Consider the following 18,501-nt stretch of genomic DNA (forward strand, 5'->3'; position numbering starts at 1 on the left):
AATCACCGCCCCTACCTCTGTCTTTGTTGGCCCGGGGAGGAGTCAGACAACTTGTCAGAACTAAATGGCTGATTCTCAGATAGACTCAGTTAGGTAAGACAAATTTTACTGTGAATCCTTCACAGGTCCCAGTCCTTTTTGCTAAAGTAACCCAGGTCCTGAAGAACCTTATCAAAAATATTTAGAATTAAAGACTTGCATGACACTTAAATTTGGAGAAAGACCTTCTATCCTCAGTAAGTGCAGAGGAGTCTCTCAGAGAACAGACAGAGCTGCCTAAATCCCTTGTGAGCCTGAAGGGACTGAACTGTTGTGTCCACGGGACTCTCGTGTCTAATGGAGGTCCTGACCTTCCTCGCCAGCTTCCAGCTGTTCCCCAGAACACCAACACTGCTGACTGAAACCCCCCAGCAGCCAGAGGCATTCCCACCTACCCAGCGTTTGTCCAGCTGCCACAGTGATTGGGAACAAGATCAGGAATTAATAACAGGAAACCATAACCCTCATACCAGCAACAGAAACTTAACAGCACCTTAACAGCATGAGCAGAGCTGGGCCTTGGCTTCCTCCCTCTCTAACAAAAAAAAAAAAATAAAAAAAAAAAAAAAATAAAAAAAAAAATCTAGAAACCCTTGGAACGGCTGAAGCAGAGCAATTTTGCTTGGACAAAGCACAACAAACTCCATTCAGGAATCACAAGAGGCAAACAGCAACTTATCATCAAAACAAAATATCCCAATCGTTTGATTTGTGAAGCTCAGATCCTCCACCTCTGCCTCAGGAGCCACCTCAGTTGCATTTTTCTGGTGGCCACAAAAACCCTGCCTGGTCACCATGGCAGGATCCTCTGCAGGGCTCCACCACTGTCTTAGGGATGGACACACGACACCTGGATGGATAGACTTGTGCTCTGACCTGTCCCAGAATCCCAGAATCCCAGAATGGATTGGGTTGGAAGGGTCCTCCAAGCTCACCCAATTCCAACCCTTGCCACAGGCAGGGACACCTTCCACTATCCCAGGTTGCTCCAAGCCCCATTCAACCTGGCCTTGGACACTTCCAGGGATGGGCACATTTTTCTCTGAACACATTTTTCTCTTCTGGGGACAGAAGCCCCCTGGCTGGGATTTAACCAGCACTGAAATAGGCCAACAGACAGGCTGGAAATAAACATTTCAAACACACTCCAGTGCTCCCACTTTTCCTACCGAACACACAGTGATGCAAATTCAGCAAGTGACACCATTGCCTCGAAGCCATCATGCTACAACGAGGCCATTAGGAAAGACCCAGAAAAATCCTTCTGAAGCTGAGGAATGCTGGTGCTCTGGACAGGCAGAGGATCTGGCAACCACCAGGAAAAGCTGCAGCCCTGTCTGTGTGCTCGGAGCCACCAAAACCTTTCCTGGTTCAAGCCTTTGATGGCTGACACAGAGCTTCTTTACAGTCCCAGGGCTGTTGAAAGGAGCCCTTTGCTTTTCTCATATTCAAATCCCAGACCTGTGAATTGCTCCTTTCTACTTTAGAGCTGATGAAAAGCAGGGAAGAGCAGAACTCAGGCCTGAAATGGAGGGGCAACATGAGCACAAGTTGTGCCAGTGGACTGTGGAATGGTTTGGAGCAATTCCCTGTGCACCAGGGGTCTGTCACCAAGGACCAGGAACTCTGTGGGATGTCCAGACTCACACTGCACAAAGACAGGGACCATCTCACCTGTGCTTTTTCTTGAAATCTGCAATAAATTTTTTGGACATCACCTTGGAAGAACTGGACCCTCTTTTTTCAAGCACGGAGAATATCTGGAAAAGGTCTGCAGTAGCACTGAGGTTGGGAACAACAGCACATATTTTTCTAATGCAAATCCCCTGATCTGCATTCCCCAGCCACATTCATGTCATTCACAGCCACGTTTTGGTGCACAGGAACAAAGATGGGAACTCCCGGATGTACTCCAGACTTGAACTGAGCTGTGATAGTCTACACCCAATCCTGGTCCCTCAGGCAGCTTCCAAACTCTTGTGCCATTGGATATCGACCCACAAATCCAAACTCAATCTTGTCCACTCTAAAATCCCCACGTAAAACAGCTGTGGGGTCCTTGATCCTCCTCCTCCACTGCACTGAATCCCTTTCTAAGACAGCCAGGATCCCTCTTGGGGGAGTTTCTGAAGCACTGTGACCTCCCTACGTGACTGTGAGAGGTTCTTCCTGTCCAGGTCACCTCAGAGCATGCCACAATTCCCAGATCAAGGAGCGTCTTACCGGATATCCCCAGTTGCTGCTCCCTGTCTGGGTTTTGGTGTAGTAGCTGCCTCGGGATGTCCCATAGCCATAACCATCAGCTAAACCATCATACATGGAACCTGCAAATGGAAAAGGCATGGTCAGAACAAGAAAGCATTCCCAGGAGAAAGCATTCCCAGGAGAAAGCATTCCCAGCAGGACCCTTTCGGAGCACAGAGCTCTTTTTTAACAGCAAGTTTAGCCATGGAAAAGTGACAGTTATAAATCTCAACAGGAACATAGGGAATACAGGCAGCAAGTGGAGCCCTTGTCACTGCTGGGAACTCCAGCCCTCACACCACAGACCCGCTAAACCACCCCAAGGTTTGCAGCACAAAAGACCAAGTGCCAAAAAACCCAAAGCAGAGGAGCAGAAAGGGTCAGAGATGGCACCAGTGTCTAAGATCATGGAATCACAGAATCCCAGAATGGTTAGGGTTGGACCTTTAAGCTCATCCCCTTCCACCCAGTGCCATGCACAGGGAAACCTTCCACTATCCCAGGTTGCTCCAAGCCCTGTCCAACCTGGCCTTGGAGACTTCCAGGGATAGGGCAGCCATAGCTTCTCTGGGCACCCTGTGCCAGGGCCTCACCACCCTCACAGGGAGGAATGTCTTCCCAATATCCCATCTAACCCTGCCCTCTGGCAGTGGGAAGCCATTCCCCCTTGTCCTGTCACTCCAGATCCTTGTAAAGAATCTCTCTCCATGTTTCCTGTCAGTTCCTTCAGGTACTGGAAGGCCACAATTATGTCACCCCAAAGCTTCTCTTCTCCAGGGCTGAACAATCCCAGTTCTCACAGGCAAGGAGCTCCTTTCCTCTGATCAACTTGGTGGCCTCCTAGGTGTTGTATGAGAAGAAGCTGATGATATTTTGTGCTACATGTCCCAGAATGTCTGGCCATGGAAGACTTGTAGTAAATACAATTTCCCTCTCTGAAGGCAAAACCCACCCCTGACCCTTTCACCAGTCCACTCCATGTCTGAATCCCACCAATCCCATCAGCACGAGCAGCCTGAGAAAGACTTGCTAAAACTAATCAATGATCATTAACAAACACCATGGATTATCCAGTCTATTTAACACCTGGGTATCTAAAACAGTCAAACACTACAAAACCTCATTGCACTCTTTGAATTCCAGTCTGGTCTCTGAAAGATCACTTCCATTTTTTCCTATTTCTCAGCACTTTAACCAGAATTTGGATTTACCTACCCCAGCCCTTCCAAGAGCTCTCCCAGCAGACTCTGGCACCGCAACTTTTGGATCCCTCCTAAAAGCATTTTACTCAATGCCACATTCATCACCACAAGACAAATGAAGTGAATAATTCTTTTTCCACAGTGGAATTCCCTTAACCCCCTTTGGATGGTCCAAAGGAGTTTAGGGTGATTTCAGATTCATTTTCAGAACTGCTCAATAATTGTGGCATCCCAGGTCCCGTTATGAGGAAGTACAAACCCTACACTCCAATTAACTTCCAGGGGAAGCTCTGAGTGTGTAACAAAGTACAAAATCAAGACTTACCTGTCCTAACTTATGCACCTAAACTGGTGGGTAATGTCAGAAATATCCTAATCTCTGTGATTGTTTGATAAGACTCATCTCTGAGATAAACTGGATAAGCTCGACCACAAAGGCCCCGGAGACACTCAGGTCTCTTCCAGCCACTGATCCTTGGAATAAACCTAATTTATTGCCCTGCCTGAGGCACCCAGAACCTGTTATGGTGATTTGGTTTGTGGCTAAAAATTCTTGCATTTTCTCAGGAAGATGATTCCTGTGGATGTGGTATAAATAATGAGATTTGCTTTCTATTGTGAACAGCACTGCACCTGGAGAACATCCCTGGATGGAGAACAGGCAACAGCCAGGTCAGCTCCCAGCCCTACACCTGTGCAGGAAACTACAGGAGCTCCTTTTCTGTAGTCGGGAGACTCAGCAGGCACTGCTCCTCATCCAGATCTCCCCAGCCCTGAGTTCCTCACGCACATAAAGTTGCACAGAACTTGCTGATAAGGCAAGGAAGTGGCCATGGAAATGCATCGGGAGATTCAGTCATGTCCTTCACCTTGTGCTCCCTCTCCACCCTGTGATTTCCCTTCAACTCCACATGAGGACATCAGTGTTGAGCCTCAGCAGCAGCAAGGCAGTGCTGGAAGTCGTGAATTTGGGCCAGGTGATTCCCCAGGACACAGGGTTATCTGATAACCATAATTCTGAGCACAAAGATAAAGCCATTCCATTATAATTTCCTTGGAATTCCTTCTTCAAATCAACCTCTCATTCTCTGTAAACATCCTGTAACTGCAGGTGTGAGCACCTGGAGCATTTTCCTGAGTGAGAAGCTGTAAAAAGGGGTTCTGTGCCTGACTAACAGGTCCCTCTGACCGGTGCTGCCTGAGGACCACACTTTTCCTTCCAGGATCTGTTCCTGCCATGCACTCCAGACTTTGGGGTTAGAGCAAGGAGACACCCAAAATAAGCCAGTTTAGTCACATCTGTAAATTTCTTCAATTAATTCACTGCTACGTGGCCAAATTCAGGAGATCAGGCAGTTGGTTCAACCTTACGTTCTCCAGCGGTGGACGGGTTGCCTTCACTTCCCAGAACTTGTACATAGGAGCGTATAAACACATAATTAAACAGAACCTCCACAGTTCAAGGCATTTTGAAGTCACTCTGCTGGTTGGAGAAGATACTTCTGCCACCACTCAACTGGGATTTATTGCTTGGAGAGCTCAGTCTTGAGGCCAGGAAGAACCTGGGGATTTTCTGGTGGAGGTGGCTGAAGAAAACCTGATCTTTGTTTGTGCAGGTTTGGACACTTCTCTGCTTGGTTCATCTTGACAGCCAGCTGGGAGCTGTATCCCCAGCCCTCGGGGACAGGAAGGAGATCCCTCTTTTCAAACACCTCAAGAGTAAGGACCACACAACCTGGTCACAGGCCCCTGGAATTTGGAATAAACCCAGGCAATCACAAAAACCATTTGGCCCAGGGTGGAAATGCTCTTAATGGGGATTTTCCCCTTGTGCTTTTTTCTGGCTATGTCACACGTCTCTGTCTCAGTTGTTGTCACCCAAGCAGCTGTTTAGGTCCCTGAAGGGCCCATGTGAACTTGGGCAAACACAGAACCAATTCAAACCACTGTATTCAGAGTAGATAACACAACAACCATGGCATCACAGAATCACTGAGGTTGAAAAGTCCTCTAAGATCGAAGAGTTCAACCATTCCCCCGGCACTGTCAAGCTCACCACTAACCCATGTTCCAACTGCCACATCCATTGCACACTCCCAGGGATGGTGACTCCACCACTACCTTGGGCAGCCTGTGCCAGGGCCTGACCACCCCTTCCATGAAGAACTTTTCCCCATATCCAACCTGAACCTCCTCTGGCACAGCCTGAGGCCGTTTCTTCTCATCCTGTCCCTGTTCCCTGGCAGCAGAGCCCAAACTCCCCACTGGCTGCCTCCTCCTGTCAGGGAGTTGTGCAGAGCCAGAAGGTCCCCCCTGAGCCTCCTTTTCTCCAGGCTGAGCCCCCCAGCTCCCTCAGCTTTTCCTCATTACAGAGGACCCTCAACAACCGGGACAGAGCTGGAAAGATGTGACAGAACCACACAGATGAGGTGCAGCTTCTCAGTGACCATGTGGGCAGAAAACAACCCTGAAGGCTGCTCAGATTCCCCCCTCCCCAAATTATCATCCCCCCATGACATCTCCTTTAAAACTTAGACATTTTAAAGTCTCTTTTATCTTCAGTGGGAAAATTCATGAGGGTAAAATCCAATTACAGCAGATAATAAGTGCAAGATCTTGCAGTGCATCTCTGAGTCCCCTACACTGCTCCCACTGCCCTCATCCCCTTCTCCATCCCTGTTATCCATTATTGCAGAGCAAACTGAGGTTGCCATTGAACCCAATGTAGCTGTCCTTGCTGAGCTATTTCCTTTCCTCAAAGGCAACTCTCCTCTCTGGCAGCTGGCACTGATAGCAGGAGGAGAGTTGTGCTCAAAGTGCCGTTTTCCCAAAGCCAGCCGGACACACAGAGCCAACGTGGAGATTGTGTAAAAGGGTGTCTGTTAATAAATATTAATCTGTGGCAGGGAAAGGCAAGACAAGAACCAGTCACTGGCAGTGCAGGCTTGGCAAGTTAAATCATAAACTATGCACGGCTTTAAACAATAAGGATGATTAAACATAGGAAAAACACAGGGAGAGCAGAGGCCTGTGGGAGGCACAAAGCAAAGCCTGAGTGCCTTCTAGGAGAGAAGTGTCAGTGAAAACCCAGACACTGAGATTCCTACAGGAAAGACAAAACTCCAGTTCTGCCTTCTGGCCTATGAGCTAATGGGCTTGGGGATTTTTTGTATCCCAATAATCTGAGGTTGGTGGAAGAGTGGAACCTTCCACTGAATCATCTCACAATGGGGGAAGTTATAGAAGTCTTCAAAAGACTTTTTATCCCCCAAATCTCCTCTTCAGATCAGAGTCCTGATCCCCACCAAAGCCAGGTGGGGTCCCGTCAGACCTTGGTGGAATTACTCAACTCTTAGCCACAGCCAGCACAGAAACTTCTTAGTCCCAGCTGAGCCATAGGACAGTTGGGTCTGACACTCCTGGGATGTGTGTCCTCAGTGACAAATCACTGGCAGAACTTTCTTTTAGCCAGAAGACTTTGCAGAGCAGAGCTGATGGCTACAAGGAGCTGGTTCAGCTTGGCCTGGCCTTTTCCTCTGCTGCGCCACTGAAATTAATTTTCCCTGGAAATGTGCATTACTCACAAATTCAGGGGGAGCCATCTAGTTTGGTTTGCCATGGGAAGAAGGACAGATAAGCCCTAGAGCAGATCCCACAGACCCAACCCCCAAGGAGGACAGACCCCACAGACCTCACAGACCCCATAGGTCCCACAGACCCCACAAATCCCAGACTCCACAGTCACCCTAGGGGATAGCTGTAGCTGCTGTGCTGAGCCAAGGCCCCCCTGGGTTCAGGAGTATTCTGCTGGCAGCAGGTTTCTCCTCACCGTCCCACCCCAGTGCACACCAGTTTGGGCCCAGATTGGCCACCTTGCCCTGGGGGACACCAGACCTACAAACTGGCCAGAACACCCTGACCTCCTGGACTCCAATTTGCCAACCCATTCATGGCTCCATCATCACTGGGATAGTGAGGGAGTGTGTGCCAACCCCCTAAAGGAATTCCAGTGATGGGATGCAACACCCCCATGCTGCTGTGTGCGTGAGGGTTCCACGTCCATGTTCCCCATCCTACACACACCAGGACATGGTTCCTGCCGCTGGGGGAAGCTCTGGGCCCTGCTCCAGCTCAAACCACAGTTCCAAACACAGTAACAAACCTGGACGTGGTTCAACACCTGCCCAGCCCCACTCTGGGACTGTCTGGGAGCAGAGGGAACAAAGCACTCAGGCACTTGTCAGGGGGCTTTGGGAATTCCCCAGCTTGTGCTGCCTCTGAGGAGCATCTCTGAGAAATCCCGTATGAGGGTTTGGACAGGCAGAATCCACGCTTAACAGACCCACACAGCCTCTTTGTAGGAAGAACTAAGTTTTCTCATGGGGGCTGCCCACCCATCGTTGATCGTTGGGCAAGAGCAGTAAAACCCAACAGCTGAAAGCTGAGCCTGACCTGCTCCAACACCAACCAGGAGACAACCCTGGGAACAAACAACAACTTCTCACCCTCCTGGGATTCCATCCAGGAATGCACTGGGATGAATCAGCCCCCAGGAAGTTTGCTGGCCAACCACCCCTGGTAGGAACAAGGAGAGGGGGGGGCCTGGGCCCTGTGCTTGGAGGCAACTCCTGGGAGTGGGATGTGACTCAGCTTCCCTGGGATACAGAAACCAGAGCTGCACATCTCCACGCAATTCCCATTCCCAGACATTGCCCAAAGTGTCTGGAGGAGGGGTTTAGCTTGTTGAGCAGAAACAGGCAGTTTGGGAATGTGCTATTTTTTTTTTTTTTCCCAGAGGTTTCACCTGGGCTCCTCTCCAAGCAGGATAATTCCCCTCTGCCTCCCCTCCTTCCTGCCTATGGATCCCTCTGCCTGCTTCCCTCTCCATCCAGATCCCCTCAGCTCATCCTGCTGTGCATTTTATTTTGCCAGGTCTGTCACTGGAGCACCTAAAGCAATAAACCCTCCGGAGGTGGGAGGAGATTCCCATCTTCCACTCTGGTGGCAGAGAAAAGCTCTCCTTGCCCCAGCCCCTCCTTATCCATTGGAGTCTGTGTCCACAAAAACAGAGGAAGCAGGGATTTGTTCCTGGCAGAGCCCACCTGCCCTTGCTCCATTCCCTCTGTTCCAGCACCTGCAATTCCCAGAGCAGGGACGGCTCCCGTGGAAGCACCACCTCCACACTTCCCCAAGCAGGCTTCAGCCACCCAGCTTCTCCTGCAAATCCAGCCCCAAACATGTCTCTGGACCATGGCACCTCACCAGCACAGGATTCAGCCTCACAGTGCAGCTTGGTAGAGCTGCTGGACATGGCACAGCTCCCAGTGGAGGTATCGGAGCCTGGCCCAGCTCCATGCTGCTCACTCCAGACTCAGCTGAATGCTCAGTCCCAGCACCCCAGTGACCCCTAAAGCCTCAGGATTTCTGCTCCCTGGTGGACTCAGCCAGGCCAGAGCTCTCTGTGTCTGCTGGAAAAAGCACCTCCAAGAGCCAGGAGGTTTTGCACAGCGGTCGTCACAACTCTCTGGGTTTGCAGCTTCTAGCTGGGGCAAGCTGGGCTTTCCCTCCAGATTAGCTATCTCCAGACACAAGGATGGCAGAGAGAACAATTTGCCAAGCCCTGATCCAAACAGGAGGGGCTTCCAGCAGGACACCTGGCTGCAGGATTCAGCTGATTGCTTGTTTCTGTGGCACACACTCAGTGCACAGAGGTGGAACGGCTGCCTGGACCCCAACACAGGCAAGGTGGAGGGGGCTGTGAAACACCCCCACCAACCAACACCAGGGACACTTCTCCAGCTCATCTCCTTCCTACCACTCCCACTGGGGGTCCCCGAGACTCCACGCTTCTCAGCCAGCAAATGGGAGATGTGTTGGGACTTCCAGAGGCGAGTCCCAAGCCGAGGTTTGTGTCCCGTGTGTGGGCACAGCCTCCTGCTCTGCACCTGCCCAGCACTCAGGAGGCAGCAAAGCCGCAGCCCATGGCAGGGTGGAGGAGGAGCACTGTCAGCTTTGCCCATCCACAGGAGGGGGTGGCGGGGAATTCCAGCCATGGGGTCACTTGCAGAGGAAGGATTTGCAAAACCAGACAGCTACTCCAGCTTTAGAACCAGGGAAAATTTGGTTTTAGCACCACACTGAAATGTCTAAGTGCCATTAGGGATGTGGAGCAAAGCAGCATTCCCAGGATCACCTCTAACTAGGAAGGGCTTGATGCATCCAGGTCTATGTCCTGTACTAAACCCTTTCATCCAGTGCAGGAGATCTTGGCACTGCCTCCCTGAGGTGACCCAGGAGAGAAGCAAAGTGATCTGTCTCCCCTCCACAAACCCCACCAAAGCACCCAGAGCACCAGCCCTGCCCCGGCGGGCTCCCCTCGCTGCGGGACTTTACCTCGATTTGAGTGGCCCACGCTTGATGACACCGACGACTTTTGCTTCTGCCTCTTGACCGTCATCATCACCTGCTCCTGGACCCGCTGCTTGCCAGTGCCCTTGGTTTTCAGCTTGTGGTCCGAGGGCAGGGCCAGCGTGGAGCTGGCCTGGTCCTGGAAGCACTCGTAGGCCAGCGCCGTTTTCAGCGGGGAGTGGAGCATGGCTGGAGACCGCGGGCACAGGGGCTGCACTTCACTCACACGGACAACACGAGGCCACCGAACACCGGCTGTGCTGGGCTCAGTTCCCCAAACCCCTCCTTGCCATACGTCCCCTGGCCCAGGGTGTCTCAGGGCTGCTGCTCGCAGCTCAGCTCCCCAGCGTGTGAGCAGTCACACCCCCTGCCAGACTGGATATACAGCCCTGCCCGCACACACCCACGCGCTCCCCGCCAGCCCCAGCACCCCCGTGCCGCTGCAGGGCAGCTCCCAGCCCCGAAGCTGCCCCCAGCCCAGCCCCGCGGGGCCAGGGGCACGTGGGGGTGCCAGTGGGCAGGGGGCGAGGTGGGGAGCCCGAGGGTTGGGCATGGACACCAGCACTGAGAAGGGTCGGGGTGAGCATCTGTGGGTCCGGGTAGGAAACGGCACTCCCCGGCTGCAGCATCTCCCACACGGCTCCTCTTGGGTTCCAGTATTTCCCTCAGTCCAAACTGCATCAACCCCAGGTCTCAGTGCCAAGAGATGGCCCTGCCGGTAATAGCAACACTCCCTCCAGCTCCCATTCAGACCCTAACTCTGCAAGCCCTGATTGCAAATTCAAACCTACAAGCCCAGGAATGCAGGATTCCTGCAGAGCACCGGCTCCAGGGGTCAGGGAGGGTCCTGAGGAGGTCCCCTGGAGAATCAGGGGCCTCTCCCCAGAGGGCGTCCTGCTTGCCTGAGGGACAGACCTATGGAGAAATCAGGGCACAGTTGGGGCAGTCTTTGCACACAGCTTGGGGTAGCAGGGAGGAAAAGAGGACATTTAGCATGAACAGGAGATAAAATGGCTGTGCAAGAAACGACACGCCAGGCTATGAATGGGAGCAGAGAGCTCTCCCTCTGCCAAGCCACACTGCAGCAACTCATTTGCAGAGAACCGAGCACCTCACTGCTGGTGTGACCAGTTTCAGGTCACAGCAAGTGCTGACAAAGCTCCAGCCAAGCCACAGGAGGCTGATTCAAGAGAAGAGGAACAGTCCCCATCAGGAGGGAGGCTGAGGAAAGGATGCCCAGAGCAGAGGCTTCCTGGGTGGCCCAGGACCAGGACCTGGATGCTTGTGCCAACACTCAGAGGAGCAGAGACCTTTGTGCTGCCAGATGGATCAGCTGTGGGAGAAAGGATGTTTGGAGTTTCTCTCCAGTGAGAATCAGCAGTGCCCAGGGTCTGACCTGGTGCTTTCACTCCCATCCATCAGGTTTTGTGTTTCCCTGGTGGTTTGTGTCCACATTTCATGTTTTGTAGGAACAAGAGCAGCATCAGAAAGCACAGAGCAGGCTCCTTGGAAAGATGAGCTTTGTGCACTGTCCTTTTCCATGCTCCAGGATGCTCCTCCCATGAAACCCGGGAGTAAAAAGCCAGGTTTTGTCAATAAGACATGAGCAGAGCAACTGGAGGGTATTTATTTGGCTTTGGTCTCCTCTCCCCACCTTTCTCGACACCTCACCAAGGGATGCAGAGGCTTTATTCTGCTCCATCACCCAACCACCTGGGACTTTTAGACCATGCCCAGGCAAGACCAGTCTGGAGGAGGGTGGGTGCTGCCAGGGCATCCAGTGGGATGGAGTGGATGGAGTGGATGGAGTGAGTGGGTGCCCTCCTTTCCTGCTGGTCCTGAGCATTTCATGGGTGGGGATCAGACCGTGCTCTCCCGGTGCAGGCAGGAACAGCGCAGCAATGCCCAGCTGGTGTTTTCCCCTGCCCCACTTGTTTCTCCTGAAAGCTCGATATCGATGCCAAGCGGTGTTTTCGCAAATCAATGACAGGGTGTCAGCGTCAGGTGGCTCCTGCACAACAAAGTGCCAGCTCTCGCAAACCTGTAATGTCACTTGGCCCGGGGCGAGGAACAGCCCTGTCCCTGTCCCCGCAGGAGAGCCGCGTGTTTATCGCATCCCGTCACTGTGCTCTGGCATCTCCCGGTTTCATAACTCGCCCAAATTGCTGAGCTGGGCTGCGGAGCTGTGGACAGGGAGCTTTGGGAGGCTTTCAGGAAACAATGGTTTCTTGGGGCGAGTTCGCACGGTTTAGCCCAAGGGAGGGAATCTTTCCCGGGATTCTGCAACAGATTCCAAACCCGTATCTGGAAGAGCAAAAGGCGCTTAAACAAAGGCTTTTATTGCAGTTCTGTGTAAACTGCGGTTCTGGTATCGGGCTGGGGGTGTCCCTGAGCGGGACACGGGGAGCATCATCCCAGCCAGCCCAGCGCAGCCCCGGCGCAGCAGCAGCAGCAGAAGCAGAGCTTTCATCCAGCAGCGCCCCGAGCAAATTCCCCGTCTGCCTTTGTGTCTGGAGCTCACGGGCAGAGCGGGCAAGGCTGGAAGGGACGCAAACGCCGTGCCGAATTCGGGGTGCGATGGGCAGGTATCGGCGGGTAAATGAAATCAATGTCATTAAGGACTCGGGCGGTGGTCTGGGGGCTCGGGGGTCCCGGCGCTGCCCGAGCGCGGCCAGCAGCGCATGGTGAGGCTGTGACTCACGCTCCGCACCCACTCGGGACACACCCTGTGCATCTGGGATCTTCAAAGCATTTTTGCGCGAGTTCCTGGGATTCCTGCCAGCTGCCTGATCGCAATCAAAGCGCTCGCTGGCCCAATGCTGCTCCCAGAGAGGCGCAGGTTCCCTGTTCAAACTTGTCGGGTGCTCCTGAGCTGGAAGTGTCTGCGGCTCGCTCGAATTCTGCTGTGGGAGAATAATCGCCCCCAGCCGTGGTGTCAGGAAGTCCAGCTTTTGGGGTTACTTCAGCACCGGGCGTTGATTCTTCCTCCAGGCAGGTGGTCGCCAGGAGGGGCAAGGTGCAGATGCTGGGAATTTCTTGTATTTCCTAGGATAATGCCGTTTTCTGAGCAGTGATTCATCCTCACCCCAGCGCAGCTGAGACTTTCCAGAGCCTGGCAAGGTTTCTACAAGAGGGAACCTGCTCTTCAGATTTGCACACCTTGGTTTCACTCTGCCTGCCTTGAAAGTGTCTCTTTTGTGGGACCAGAAAGCACCATAGGAAGGGGGCAGATGGAGAGCTCAGAACCAACGGAGTAACAGGATACAGCTGGAAGGGAAAATGGAGCTGCTGCGGTGAGGAAAGCCAGGGAGAAGCCTGCTGAGACTTGTGGCAAGGCTGTTCTTGAGCAAAACCTCCCCTCCACTCTTGCACACATGTGGCACCGAGAGGTTTTTGGGGTGGTGCTGTAGGAGGACAAGAAGGCAACAGTGCCAGGCTGGTCATGAGCTGGCCCTTGGCAAATCAGGGACACTTCTCTAGCCCCAGAGATCAGGAGAGTAAGGAAACCCCTGATTTCTCTCCAAAACAAGAGGTTGCCTCAGGCAGAGCAGCTGCATCCAGCCAGCTGAAAGCCTGAGCTGTGTAAGGGAGATTAAAGACCCGGGAACATCACTGAGGTGTTCCCTGACAGAAACATGGAATTCATGAGTTAGGAAGGGGCCGCCCCTCTGCCCAAAGCAGGGCTGAACTAAGTCAGGACCCAGTTGCTCCAGACCTTGTCCAGTGGAGATTTGATGGAAATTTGACAACCTCTCAGGCCTCTCTCCCAGTATTTGACTGTCCTCATGGTGAATTGTTTTTCAGGTATCTAAAAGGAATTTCCCATGTCCCAGCTTGTTCCAGTTGCCTCTCCTCTCCCCATGCACCTCTGAAGGTGTGACTTCATCTTCACAGAATCCCAGAATGGATTGATTGACTTGGAACTGACCTCATCTTGTTCTAACCCCTGCCATGAGCAGGGACACCTTCCACTATCCCAGGTTGCTCCAAGCCCTGTCCAACCTGGCCTTGGACATTGCCAGAGACGGGGCAGCCACAGCTGCTCTGGGCAACCTGTGCCAGGGCCTCACCACCCTCACAGGGAACAATTCCTTCCCAATATCCCATCTAACCCTGCCCTCTGGCAGTGGGAAGCCATTCCCCTTGGGAAAGCTCCTGTTCCTCCAGGCCCTTGTCCCACATCCCTCTCCAGCTCTCTTGGAGACCCTTTAGGCACTACGGAAAGAGCTCTAAGGTGGAGTGTTGGGGAAGATGAATCAGGGAGACCTTATAGATATGAATATTTGGCAAAAGATTCTGAAAATATGAAACCTATAATCGAAATAGAAATGGAAGCTTACTTTGAGTTGTAGGATACCAAGTCTTAGTTACTATATAACCTGAAAACAAGAGCCTAGCCAGCTGAAGAAGAATCCCTTTTGATGGAATGATACCCTTCTGCTAACTAAGGAGCCAAAGGTCAATGTAGCAAAACAGAAAAGGCTAAAGAGTAGTTTTTAGAGTTTAAAATATAACATAGTATGGTAATGTAGTAGTTCTTGTAGGCTATATGTAGATTCTATAGGATTTTGTGTCTTGTACTGGTTGGTCACTGTAAATTAGAATATTCACCACAAAAGAAGATATAATGCATTGTAAGAAAGACCTCGCTCTCTTTTGCTTGCTCTTCACTCTGCTCTTACCTCTTCTGCTCTGATCCCGGCTCCTCTATTCCCTGCTCTCTTACCTCCTCTCTTACTTCCTCCTCCCTTATCCCAGCTCCTCTCTTAGCTCCTTTTCTGCTCATGCCTCATAGCTCTATTCCCTGCTCTCCCTTCTCTCTTAACTTTTACCCCCTTGTTCATTCTCCCGCTCTTTCTGGGACTTCCCTTCAGCCAAGGCTGGTGGCTGAAGGCAAGGCCCTTTTTACCCACGACCCATGCAATAAAACCACATATTCTAGAATATCTCAGGTCAGCAGAATTCCTTCTCCCTGCCGTCCGCGGATGCTCCTACAGTGGAGCTTTGTCTTCTGCATCCCAAGTTCTCCCAGCCTGGCTCCAGAGCAGAGGGGCTCCAGCCCTTGCAAGTCCCTGGACTTACTCCATCCTCTTTATTAACTCCCGTTAATTGGCTGCAGAGACCTGAAAGACCTCTCCAAACTTTCCCTTCTCCAATCTGAGCAAACCCAGCTCTCCCAGCCTTTCCTTCGCCTCCTTTTCTCCAGTCCTGACCCCCTTGGGGCTGAAGGTCAGGCCAAGCCCTTGTCCTTGTCAGCTGGACCTCCATGGGCTCACATTCCAGGTTCCCTGGCTTTGCTGCCCTTGTTGGTGGCAAATGGGACATGTAGGGGACAGGGGGCACCAGGCAGGACAGGGTGGCTCTGGGTTGGAGAGCACTCTTAGAGCTCAGTACAGGGGCCTGACAGCACCTCCAGACTCAGCACCATCACAGCTGAGGACACAGATTGTCCCCTCTGCCCCTCCCTAAGCTTGGACATCCCCTGACAAACAGGTCCCACCTCTGATGAGCAACAGCATCACAACTCTGAATTGCTCAAAGCTCCAAGGGCTGTGCAGGCCTGACAGCAAGGAAAAAGGGACATGGTCAGCAGGGAAAAAGGGACATGATCAGCAGGTCACTCTGGAAACAGGCACCAGGACTGGTCGCGCAGCTGCCAGGGAAGGGCAGGCCCCAGGGAGGTGCACGGGGAGGGAAGGATGGCAATGGAGCAGGGAGGATCTCTGCTTCCCCTTCAGGACAAGGCCAACCCACCCAGTTTTCATCTCCTTGTGTCCCCATCTCCCTTGAGGAGCCTCTCCAGAACAGGCCAAGGGGCTGCTGCTCTCTCCCATCTCTTCCCAGTCCTCTCTGCCTGGGCTGTGCCCTGGTCAGGGGGAGCTCCCCCTGCTCTGTCTCATGTCCCAGTTCTGGTAAAGAGCTGCACTGGGGGAAGATGCTGCACACCCAGACTCACCTGGGGACCCTGCTGCCAAAGCCCCTCCTTGCTACAGACCTGGCCCAGCAGCCCAAGAGCAAAGCCTGAGGTGGAGTTTGAGTCTGGGAACGAAGACCCAGATTGAGCCCCAGGACACTGCACAGAGAGCCCAGCTCAGGATCCCTGGGGCTGGCCCCGTCCCAGGGACTTCTTTGGTGCTGGTGACACCTCCATGGCAGGGTGTGACATCCTCAGAGAGGACATGTGGGAGGACATGGTGCAAGGAGGAACTCCTTGTGCTCATGGCACAGTCAGGGGGTGCAGCCTGTTCTTGGGGCCTGATTACCCAGGATTGCTGCAAGAGCCTTCCCTTGAAAGTGGGCCCTGCTGGGAGGTCAGTGTGGGAGGCCGCCCTGAGCGTCTGGGTCAGTGGTCACAGTGCCCTGTGCTGGTACCCCCTCAGGCCTGGGCTCTCGTGGCTGCCCATGGGGATGTGCCAGCCCCTCAGCAGGGTCGTGTCCCTGTGACAAGCTGCCAAGTGACGCTGTCATGTTTGTCCTGTCACAGGGAGGAGCAGAACACTGGGATCACAGCTTTGCAGTGATGCCATCTCCAGGCCTGGCCTCCTGCCCTCCTGAATTCCAGGAAGATTTTTCTGCCACTGCCAACACAGGTCAGTCCTTGCCAGATGAAAACATTGGGCTGACCCCGTGCCCGCCATGTCCTGGCCCCAGCACTGCCCAGCACTGCTGCCCACCAGGACATGCCATGGCAGACAAGTATCAATCCATGATCATCCCCTCCTCTGGAAAAGCAGCTGCTCCAGAACTTTGCCTCTCCACCCTCCTTGCTGTCTGCACTGGGAAGGCTCCAATTCCTGCACAGCCCCTGGTTCCTCCCTGGGGTGGGATGCACCGGGCTATGCTGATGGAGACCTTCCTCCCACTACATGCATCCTGTGGCACCCCACTGCAGTCCCTGAGGAGCCTCTGCTGCTATGAGGAGCCCTGGAAAAATGAGAAGATGGTTGAGAAGAGAGCACGGATTCCCGTTACTCCCAGGACCAACTGAGCAGCACCAGACTTCCACCAAGGAAGGCTCTGGGTGCCAAGGGCTTTGGCAGCACCACTCTGGAGTCACTCACAAGGTGGGACACACAGAGCAGGGCTGACCCATGGATCTCATCCTCCATCTCACCTCACTCTATAGGCCCAGGGGTCCTGTGGTGCTGAGGGCAAACCCAAGGAGGAGGAGATGAAGACAGCACTGGATGCCAAGTGTGGAACAGAGCTGCTTCTCCCAGGTTTTATTTACTTCCTTGGCATCCACTGAGGGCTTCAGGGAAGGACTTTGGTGATAACAATTCCAGCAGGAAAGGATGAACAGGATAATCTGGGAGCTCATTCTGTTTTCTAAACAACCACTGAAACCCTGTTAAAAAAAAGAAACAACCCTACTCTGAACCACTCTATAGGTTTATGCTAATCATGTTACTGACACAATTACTGACACAATTACTGAAAGATATCTTTTATTTTAACACTGAAACCCAGCACCAGAGATTAGAGAGCACATTTGACGCCAATCAGCATGGCCTGCAGAGGTTCTCTGTTTCATTCCTGCTTTCCAGGAACAGTCCATCCTGGATTGGCTTTGCAAGGTGGGCAAGTATCCGTATGTTCACCTTCAGACTGAACAGGGAAACACAGATTTTCCTGGAGAATTTATGACCTGGCACCTGAACCATCATCAGGGAACAGTGCTAGAGATGAGCAAGGAGCTTCCCTGACATCCAAGGGGGTGTCCAAGCATCCAAGTCATGCCTGCACAGTTGGTGCTGATTTTCCAAGTCCCTTTTGTCAGGTCCGTCCTTGCAAAATCCCCTCTGGATTACAAATGTACTGAAGCACCAAGCTGAATTCTGCAGTCCTGTTTCTGTGTGTGAGGGGAGGTTGGGCTACTCTGGGAAGCTGAGCACTGCCAGTGCAATCCCTGTCTCTGTGGCTCCACATTCCAGGGAATGAGCACAGGTATCCCAGAGTGGGACAGCCTGACCGGGCTCTGACCCCTGGCCGGAGGAGCTCGGGGCAGGGCAGGTGTGACCTCCCCTTGGCCTTGCTTTAGGGATTTATTCCACCTCCCAGGCACTTGGCTGAGCTCCTGTTCCACATCCCAGAAGCCCCAGGCGCTACAGAGGGAGCTGGTGACACTCACTGGCAAATCCAAAGGGGAGTCAGAAGCAGAAAAGGCATTTGATCCACAGACAAGGTCTGATGTTTGACCATCGCAAAAAGCCAAGGAGAAGATGAGGAGATTGATGCTCCAGAGTGCATCCCTTCCCTCCTGTCATACATCTCTGGAATGGAGAAGACTGATCAAGTCATCTGTGCAGGAATGTCCCACACAGCCTTGTCCTGGGGCAGGGAAAGCAGGTGGTGCTTGGGCCACACTCAGCTTTCAGGCTGCCAAAAGCCAAGGAAGAATTGTCACTGTCAGGGGACATCTCCCTCTCTTCTGTCTCCTGCAGGATGTCACGAGTGCCACGTGTGGGAACTGTCAGTGCCCTTCAGGTCAGGGAAATCAGGAATGGTTGGAGGGACTCGGGGAGGTCCTGAGCCCCAGGTCATGTTCAAAGCAGGGCTCAGTGCAAAGCCAGCTCAAGTGACCCCAGTTCTTGCCCCGGTGAGTTCT

At 52.8% G+C, this 18,501-nt stretch overlaps 1 protein-coding gene across 1 annotated transcript in view; it reads right to left on the reverse strand.

Moving 5' to 3' along the window:
• Nucleotides 1-10,080, reverse strand: part of PKP1 (plakophilin 1) — a 44,543-nt gene extending 34,463 nt beyond the window's left edge. The window contains exons 1-2 of the mRNA XM_066203960.1: nucleotides 9,879-10,080; nucleotides 2,263-2,363 (exon numbers count right to left, since the gene is read on the reverse strand). Of these exons, the coding sequence (XP_066060057.1) occupies nucleotides 2,263-2,363; nucleotides 9,879-10,080 (303 nt within the window). The remainder of the gene's footprint in view (nucleotides 1-2,262; nucleotides 2,364-9,878) is intronic.
• Nucleotides 10,081-18,501: the final 8,421 nt, after the last annotated feature.

The sequence above is a fragment of the Chamaea fasciata genome, unplaced genomic scaffold (genome assembly GCF_029207755.1).
Source record: "Chamaea fasciata isolate MVZ Bird 193981 ecotype frontalis unplaced genomic scaffold, bChaFas1.0.hap1 SCAF_25, whole genome shotgun sequence".
NCBI lineage: Eukaryota > Metazoa > Chordata > Aves > Passeriformes > Sylviidae > Chamaea > Chamaea fasciata.